The following is a 9,798-nucleotide window of genomic DNA, read 5'->3' on the forward strand; positions in this document are numbered from 1 at the left end:
AGCCTAATTATGCATACATGACAGGGCCGTAGTCCCCATATACATTGAGGGGGACACGTGCCCCCCCCCCAATGCCCAATTTTTTTTTTTTTTTACTGCAAACAAAGTGGCAAATATTATCTTGGAGGACATCATTGCACTTGGGTGACTATTTTTCTATTATCTTAGATGTAAATATTGCATGTTTCTTTCAGATAAAACACATTTTTGACTTGTGAATGAGTCAATGGAATTTCTTGCAATAATGAAAAAATACTGGCAATCATGTCCGCCTGGCACCAACCACACTCTTGAAATCTCAGATTTTTCTGTACTTAATGTGGCCCTAGTACTCTGTCTTTTGAGAGAGACTTGAGAACAAAGAAAACAACCAGCATACAGTGACAGTTATGCAACCATTATCAAAGCATTGTCAAAAATTAATGGAGACATTTAAGAGTCATAAGATAGAACATTAAATTCTCCATATGAAATAAGACACTTACAATGGGAGTTTTTTCGAAAGTGAAAATGTGCATAATACCTGCAGCCAGTCTTCAGTTTCCAATGTTAAGAGCATCATTTTGTAATTGTTAGATTTAAATGACAGATTTGAGGAAGTTTGGAAGAGGGGAGCTTTTTAATTATGAGATTTACATAAATTTTTCAATCAGTAAAACAGTCACTGCAATAAATCCTTTGCCATCACCCTAAACTAGCAATCTTATCAGAAACACACAAAAACTTTTTTTTTAAAAAAAGACATGCAAAATCTAGCATCCTCTATCAAGCATCGGTGCAGAGGCCACTGTGTCCTCTTCATTTTCAAAGTCAACCTCTTTGGCACCACCTGCTGGTGCTCCCTGGGACTTCACCTTGAACACATCCCACCTCCCAGGAAGAATCCCCTTGTTAAACAGGAGTGAGGCCACATATGAAAACATGAGAATGGAAACCAGAGCACACAACATGCAAATGGTCTTGACAGGAGAGCGCTGAATGTAAACACCATCCTCTAAAGTGCAACCCGGGAACTGCAGGAATACCGGAAGGCCTAACAACGGCTCTCCACCCAACAGTCTCATTACCACTGCAACAAAGTAGCCTGCGATCGCCCCGTAACCATTGGATACCTCTGTGAATAGGACGCAGATCAGTTGGGGGAATATAATCGTGTAGGTCAAGTCTGAGCCCAGGATCCAGAACACTAAGATGCCGCCGTCCAGGTAGGTGAGGGATGTACCAACAAGTCCTGCAACCACTATGGACAGACGAATCACCCACTGCAGCTCTTTATCTGATGCCTGCAGAGGAAAATAATACATAAGCAGATATTTACAACTCAAATGTTACGTTAAAAATTGCTACTTCCACCCTCCTGTTCCTGCTACCTGACTCCTGATGGTCTGGTAGATGCTGGTGGTGAAGATGGTGGTTGCAGATAAGAGAAAAGAGTCAGCGGATGACATCACTGCAGCCGCAACAGCTCCAACGCCAAAAGCAGAAATGTAGCTTGGGGTTAAATGCTGAAGAATGATGGGCAACACCATGGCTGCCTCCCCTCGCTCATATGGAGAGGGAGAACCATATGAAGTGGAGTTCCAGTCTTGAAACAAAAACAAACAAGAGTTAGGGCTGCATTTACCAATATGGAAAGTTAAAGATACCATGAACTCATAAATTTACCAGTTGAAGCTGCGACAGCAGCGATCAACACTGATGGAAGTCCTGCAATGATGACTCCACCTGCTGCTATGAAACAGATGATTCTGGCTGTGGACGTGGAGCTGGAGGAGAGAATCCTTTGATGGAAATCCTGAACAGCCATATTGCCCACAGTCTAGACAAACGAAGATTATAAACAAATCAAAAAAACGTTCTTTAAAATAAGAGGATGATGCACTTTTTTCCCCACAAACTAATTTGGTTGAGAAGGCACAATCCAATATACTGTTATTCATCTTACCATAATTAGGAAATCATCAATCCATCTTCCGACGTCATGAGACTCAAGGTGGCCAAGCCAGGCGGCCTGATATGTGTGGTTCAACGCTGTTTTAGTGATGTCACTATAAACGTCACTTGTCATTGCGAAGGGGACACACAGCCACTGTGAGAAGATGAGCTTGTTCTTATTTTAGAAAATTTCCAAACAGTCCATTCATTGCATGAGAAATCTTTTTTCATTGTGTAAAACTCACCAAGCTAAAAAGCACAAGTAACAGCTGGATGGCATCAGTGTATGCAACTGAGTAGAGACCTCCAAGAACGGTGTAGATGATCGCCACTGCAGCAGAGATCCAGACGCAAACACTAAAGGGCAGATCCAAGATGACAGTCATGGTCGCCGCTGTAACAAACGCATGAACAAATATGAAGGATACATTGGATGTATAACTCAGGCAGTGAAATCGATGTTGTAGTACTTGAGATCAGTCTTGGTATTGAGACCACTTTTTTAATGTTTCGGTCTCATCTTGGACTCAGCTGCATTTTTACTTAGTCTTGTCTTGGTCAGACAAAGAGGACTCTTTATTTCAAGACCAGTCAACATCAAAACTACAGGGTTATCACTGAATTGCATGTGCACAAAATAAATAATGAAATAAAATAAAATTAAAATAAAAAATAAATAAAAAATTAAACATTCATTAAGAATTAAATAATTAACATATTTAGTAAAAAGAAAAAAAGGTTCAATGCCAAATAAATAAAAATGGAAACAGACTTGTTATAATATAATGTTTAGGTTTATCTTTATCCCCTATTGTCAATAAGTTATCATGAGTGATACACTTCATAAAAAATTCAATTTTATACACATTATGAGTTTGTTGTCCATTCACACATTGTTTTGTGTCCTTGTCATACATATCTTATATTTTTCAGTTTCTGCCACTAATGTCAAGGTTTGTCGCAAAATGTAAGAATTCTTACTCTATTTCACTGTTTTCTTTTTATTTATTTGGTATTGATCCTTTGGCTTGTTACTAAATATGTTACAAATTTATAGTTTACATTTATGCCTTTCTAATTTCTGTGAATGTGGTTTTTGTGTAGTAGGGCTACACCAATATATCCTTGAAAAGAACACTGAGAACAACACTGAAATTGTGTATTTCAGTGTGTTTGCATAATTTTACCCAAAGAAATCAGTAATCCAGGAACCCAGATGATTTCAGCTATGACTGGAACAACGGCGAGAACCGCAGTCAGTGGTTTTCCATACTTCCTCTGAAAGGGATCCATCATACTTATGTAATTGTTCTCCCTCATTGGCTTTGCAAAGAACAATCCACCTTTAATAAAAATTTAAAAAAAGACAACTTGAGGAAAAAGTTTGGATATTAAATTTTTCTTGTAAAAAAATACTGAGAGTCTTACCAATAATAAAGGAAAGAGAGACCTGCAGAGGAACAAGAGCCCAGATTAGACCTTTGGTAGGATCATACACAGACTCTGCAACACCGATGATAAAGGCACCTCCAACCCAAGTAGCTGTGGCAGGAGATAAATATACACAAAGAAGCAATAACTAATGTTGTAAATGCTCTTCAAAGGAAACAGACCTAAAATATCAAAGTATCATGGACTGTTGTGAAGAAAGTAGTACATAGTACAATCAGTGTAGTTTACCTCAACTCACCTGTCATTGTAAATACTCCCAGTAGCAAGCTGACCCTGCGGTTAGCCAAAAAGGAAACTTCTACACGACTACTGAGTGTGCTTTTCTCCATCATTTTAGATTTCATGGATGCCCAGATGCCGGTTCCCAACACCAGCACATAGAAAGCTACCATCATTATCATCCCTGGTATATTGAGAGCCATCGTGGATCATGAACACTCTCTCAGGTTACTCAGCCAGAGTGAGCCCCAGCCTTTTAGCTTCTTGCATCAAATGCAGATAGTTTGGCTTGTGGGCAAATTAACAGTTATGGAAATAATGAGAATATGGAAATGGATGCAAGGGGACACACCAGAACATATGGAAATCAAAATTTTGCATTTGTATTACTCCAGTGAAGTTGAATGCTTTTTTATGACCTTGATAAGGTAAGAACAAGAAGGTTATTTTAGGTGAAATGTCCAACCAAAAGGCATAAATGGAACATTGAACAAAAACCCCGCAAACAAACACCCCCTTCCCATTGTGGCAAAATTCGAACACTTCAAACAAAAACTTCAGGTACAACGTCAAGGCAGGCAACTTACTTGAGGACCCTGAATTTTACAATTTTAACAAAAGAGAGTGGGCATCCTTCCTAAAAATAAATGATTGACTTGAAATAGCACCATCACTACTTTAGGAAACAGGGAAAGCAGTTTTAAGAGGTAAAATCATATCATACTCCACACACAAGAAAAAGAGACAGCCAACAGGAAACATACTTAGAACAAAAGATTAATGAACTAGAACATCAACGCAATAAATTCCACAGTATAAATACAAAATCTACGGAAATACAGACTACAACTGAATAAATACTTGAACAAAAAAACAAAAATCCCTCCAAGAAAGACTCAGACAAGAAAACTTTGCATACAGTAATAAATCTGGAAAATACCTGGCCAACCAAATCAAACGAAACAAAGAAAAAACAACAATTACAACGATTATGAACTCAGCAGGGAAGCTTGTACATACACCTGAGGAAATAAATAAGAAGTATTTACACCAGTTTATACTCATCAACACACAAACCAAACCAAAAAGACATAGACAACTTACTTCATCAACACACAAACCAAACCAAACAGACATAGACACCTTACTAAAACCAGACAAAGACCCCACCTCCCCCTCAAGCTATCGCCTCCTGTCTCTCCTCAACACCGATATCAAAATCATCAGCAAAGCCCTAGCATTACGAATTGAAACAGTCACTCCATCTATCATCCACTCAGACCAAACTGGGTTTATGAAAGGAAGACACTCATCAAATAACCTACACAGACTCATTAACCTTATCCATTACTCATCACACACAAACCCATTAACAGCCATATTATCACTTGACGCAGAAAAGGCATTTGATAAGGTAAACTGGGAATTTTTATTTTCTACACTAAAACAATTTGGTTTGGTTGAATCATTTATCCACTGGGTAAGGATATTGTACAGTATACATTAGGGCATTAACAGAAAAGTCAATTTGTCGACGTGTCGACGTCAGTGGCACAAGTCGACACCCCCCAGGAGGAGTCGACAAGTCATGTGTTTTTTCCCTCTGTCTCTCTGTGTGTGCTTGTGTACGGAATGCAATCGCTGCCTCTGATTGGCTTACACTGATACTTAAGCGGAGCAGACTCCGCAGGGAATGTCCGCAGTCATTCGGGCTTTCATAGTCGAGCGCACTTCCGCGTTGTAGTTTCCTGTAAAAATGTCCGTGAAAAATCCCCGCGATGTGAAAAATACATGCCGAGCAGTCACTGGTGTGCGGAGTGGAGTCTGCGCAGTCGTAAAATCTGAGCTTTGCGCGCACAGGGCTTGCGGACATCCGCTTTGAGTCCGCGCGGACCTCTGCTGAAGCCTGATTTATGGTCCTGCGGCGAACCTACGATGTACCTACGTCGTTGCCGTGACGCCGTCATGAACACTTCGAACTTCTCCATCACTCCATTTCGTCGCAGTGCAATTCACCGCCAGAGCGGTAGGAGGCTGCGTTCCTTTCCTGAATGGTTATCATCGTCTCTAGTTGATTCTTTGTTTAGCTTCCGGCTTTTCCGGTCACAGAGAAATGAACGCGGAGCACGGACAGACGGCTCCGTCCGTATCCGTATTGAACGTTGAGCATAAATGGGCATTAATACTGAAACATCTACATCGCAACAGAAGATGTTTAAAGATGGCGGGGATGGCGCAATCTGGAAATACGGAACCGGAAATGCGTTGCTACCAAGCAAACCAATCACAGCCCTCTCGGTCTGCGCTGGGTCTGCGTCGCCTCGACGTGTAGTTACATTTTTGGGGAGCCTTCTGCGTAGCCACGTACCCTACGACGTAGCGACGTCGTTGATTTAACGCAGGACCATAAATCAGGCAAGAATCCGTTCCGCGTACGTTCCGCCCGATTATGTTTGGGCCTTGACAGACACACATCACATGTGTGGAGATACTTCACTTTCCTCCGCCCTGTCAGTGTGATGACGTCATCAAATGACTTGTCGACTCGACTTCGACATTATTGACAGATAAGTCGACCTGAAAAAAATCAAGGTCGTTAATGCCCTAGTATACATCACCAATGGCCTCTATCACCAGTAACGGAATAATATCACAACGCTTCACTTTGCACAGGGGCACTAAGCAAGGATGCCCACTCTCTCCATCTTTGTTCGCAATATTTATCGAATCACTTGCAGCAGCAAGTGTTTAAAGTATTTTCCATAACAACACTTTGGTCTCATTTCCTCATTTGGTTCAGAAGTACGGCATCAGGGAGAATCACTTTCTAGAATTTCTCCAGATTAAATCCTCAGTTAAAGAAAAAAATCAACATTACCTCATCCAACTTAGATCTCCCCCAACTAACATCGGACCTGATCAATCAATCAATCAATCAATCAATTTTATTTATAAAGCCCAATATCACAAATCACAATTTGCCTCACAGGGCTTTACAGCATACGACATCCCTCTGTCCTTATGACCCTCGCAACGGATAAGGAAAAACTCCCCAAAAAAAAACCTTTAACGGGGAAAAAAAACGGTAGAAACCTCAGGAAGAGCAACTGAGGAGGGATCATCTCTACCAGAAAAAAACTACTGTCCAAAATTTATAACATAATATCCACACCCAATCATTCAATAGCCATCCCCTCAGAAAAATGGGAACATGACCTGCAGATCACCCCCGGTGCCAACTTCTGAACCCAAATATGCAAAAACATATTTTCCATGTCCACTAATACAAACACACAACTCATTCAATTCAAAATTATTCATAGAGTACACTACACAGGAGAAAGAATGTTTAAAATGGGTTTTAAACATTGGGTCTGCCCACACTGCTCAAAACACCACAGACCATGCATGCCACATGGAACTGCACACCTATCAAACAATTCTGGCAGGACATCACTGACAACCCCTCTCTTTTTCTGGGCTGCCACATCCCACTCTCCCCCTCTCTCTGCTTACTTGGCAACATATCCACTATAAACCTCAACAATACATCCAGCAGAATACTCCATTGCCCTAACCATCACCAAGAAAACTATCCTCATGAACTGGAAAACAAGGAACAAAATCTCCATCACACTCTGGTAAAATCTACTAATCGAATACATATCAATGGAAAAATGATCTGCTTCTATCAAAAAACGAGCTTCTGATTTTGACATAACCTGGAACCCATTCATCAATATCCTCAATCCATAATACTCCCACCCCAATGCCACCTTCCCACTTACCAGCTTTATTGTCTGTGCACCACCCACAATACACATGTGAACCATCATTCAGACACACCACACACAGACATTGCAAACATACACCCAACAAATACATAGAAACCTACCCCTTTTGTTACTATTATATTCATTTGTTAAATGTTTTAATTTATTTGCTCTCTGGTCTTGCCCCGAAAACTGTTGTTGTGTTAGTGGTGCTGGCCCGGGGCCTTGCCAAGCATGGGAGTGGCACTGTTGCAGGGGCGGTGCTGCGCAACGGATTTGATTAATAAATAGAAAATAAATTAATAAATAAATGACTTAATAAATAATAAAATCCCCTTATTTAATTTTTTGTTATTTACTTATTTACTTTTTTCCTCTGAGATCCTATAGGTAGATATACAAGACAGACGTGTGGTTAATGTATACGTATTTTTAAAAAACAACAAAAAACAACAAAAACAAAACATCCAAACTCACTCACCGCCTAAAAATATTCATCATCCCAATGTCACCCACACATCCACAGTCCTACACAAAGACACACGCACGCGCACACACACACACACACACACACACACTATGAGGGGTGAAACGTATCAGCGAACACGCACACACTGCATTCACTGCGTACTTGATACGTGTACATTACATGTGCAACCATCACCGTGTACTTGCTTCGCGTCCACTGTGCGTGCATTCACCGTGTACTTGCTTCGCGTCCACTGCGCGTGCATTCACCGTGTACTTGTTACACATGCAATGCACGTGCAATGCCTGCACACGCCTAGACGTGTGGTTATTAGACGTGCGTGCGTAGACACGTCCTGTGATCGCAGGGGTCAAAAGTGTCAGCTCGAAGCAACAACGCGTCGTGTTACGGACGTGTGACACGTGTATATATATATAGGCTATATATATACTGTATATGTACGTACATACATATATATGTATGTACGTAGGTATGTATGTATGTATGTATGTGTATATATATATATATATATATATATATATATATACACATACACACACGATGTGGGCAGCCGGGTCCAGCCACAGCTGCTACTGCTGCCAAGTACTAACGGCTGCTAGCCCCGCCCGTTGGAAAGAGTGTGGGATATACCACTACTAGGAATGGGAGAGGGGGAACTTTCTTTCAAGATTTAAGGATGTCTGAAAAGCTGTTTCCATAAACAGTCAGATTTAAGGATGTCTGAAAAGCTGTTTCCATAAACAGTCAAATTCGCAAAAGGGCAAAATGCGAAAGAAAAATGTAAACATACAGATGGAGGTTTGCAGCATTTAGGATCCAATTCAATAATAGACTATATATTCACAATTAGGCTGTTGTAGCCTATATATTATCTTAGTTAAATATTTTTAAACCATAGCCAGACATCAAGGGTGGTCAGTAGCTCTGATTTGTGAGGATAAAATAAAGATTAAAAAAATCACACGTGTGTATATGCACGCGTACGTCTGCTGCGACTTGATTCATTTATTCATTCCACTTCTTGCGAAGCACACACACACACACACACACACACGTGTAAACTATGGAGACAGACAGTTTGCCAAAGTAATTTGACGCGTTCAGGTGTTAATGATGTGTGCATGCACTATGTGTGTGGGGGATTCACAAGCACACGCAAGTGTAGTGTATGTGTGGCGTTTGTAACGTGCTGTGCACACGTACTGATAAGACGTGTGAGTGCGTCATGTGAGTGGAGCACACAACGCCTGCGCGTCATGTAGCGGGCATGTGTGTAACACTCGTGTCTCCATAGTAACCCTATGTAAAATGTAGGCGTGCGCTCACGCGGTTTGATTAGATCTGATGTGTCCTAAGTAGGCGCAAGTGACGCGTTGTAGTGTGGTTGGGTGAAACGTTTGACCCCTCATACACACACACACACACACACACACATACTGCAGAAGTGTTGAAGAGGTGCTTACACAGAATTCCATCACTTCCTTGCCTGTCAGTTGGTGCTCCAACAGCAGGATAGCCTCGCAGTAGTGTCGGAAAGCTGTGGCTGCCGTGTGGGGGATGCAGTCGCCGCTGAGTAGTCTTTGCTGGATGTAATCTATGTCATATGTAACCAACGACATGGACCCCGTCTTTGCAACTGTGAGGACATCCTTCTTTTGAGACCTGTTGCAAAAGTCACCGAGGTAAGACAGTGTAGAAAAGGTGTATTAGTCACTTCATCAGTGCAACTCACAGTGCGGTAGTAATAAGATAATCGTACCTCTGAGTTGGCGGAATTGTTGGGCAGATTTGAGGAGTGTTGGTCATTATGAATCCCCGACTCTGAAGGCGGAGGCACAGGGCGACACAGGATGCTGCATCCTTGCAAAATTCCTCCAGCTCTGAGAAGTCCCAAACCCTGCCCTCTCTGGCAAACACATTCTGGGAGGC

General features: G+C 41.4%; 1 protein-coding gene across 1 annotated transcript; it reads right to left on the bottom strand.

Annotated features, from left to right (window-relative positions):
- Positions 1 to 752: 752 nt before the first annotated feature.
- On the bottom strand, positions 753 to 9,295 carry LOC126402069 (high-affinity choline transporter 1-like). The gene is made up of 9 exons (XM_050063770.1): positions 9,279 to 9,295; positions 3,626 to 3,810; positions 3,364 to 3,477; positions 3,123 to 3,278; positions 2,181 to 2,329; positions 1,946 to 2,089; positions 1,666 to 1,819; positions 1,371 to 1,585; positions 753 to 1,283 (listed from the first exon to the last, which is right to left on the bottom strand). Exons 2-9 carry the CDS (start codon positions 3,807 to 3,809, stop codon positions 753 to 755), a joined length of 1,647 nt encoding a protein of 548 aa, XP_049919727.1. The 5' UTR covers position 3,810; positions 9,279 to 9,295.
- Positions 9,296 to 9,798: the final 503 nt, after the last annotated feature.

The sequence above is a fragment of the Epinephelus moara genome, chromosome 15 (genome assembly GCF_006386435.1).
Source record: "Epinephelus moara isolate mb chromosome 15, YSFRI_EMoa_1.0, whole genome shotgun sequence".
NCBI lineage: Eukaryota > Metazoa > Chordata > Actinopteri > Perciformes > Serranidae > Epinephelus > Epinephelus moara.

Excerpts from the sequence above, each read along its gene's own strand:
- LOC126402069 (XM_050063770.1), bottom strand. The coding sequence starts at position 3,809 with ATGGCTCTCAATATACCAGGGATGATAATGATGGTAGCTTTCTATGTG. Across the intron at positions 3,279-3,363 it reads CTCTCTTTCCTTTATTATTG|GTGGATTGTTCTTTGCAAAG; the intron begins GTAAGACTCTCA and ends TTTTTATTAAAG. Across the intron at positions 1,284-1,370 it reads ACCAGACCATCAGGAGTCAG|GCATCAGATAAAGAGCTGCA; the intron begins GTAGCAGGAACA and ends TTTCCTCTGCAG.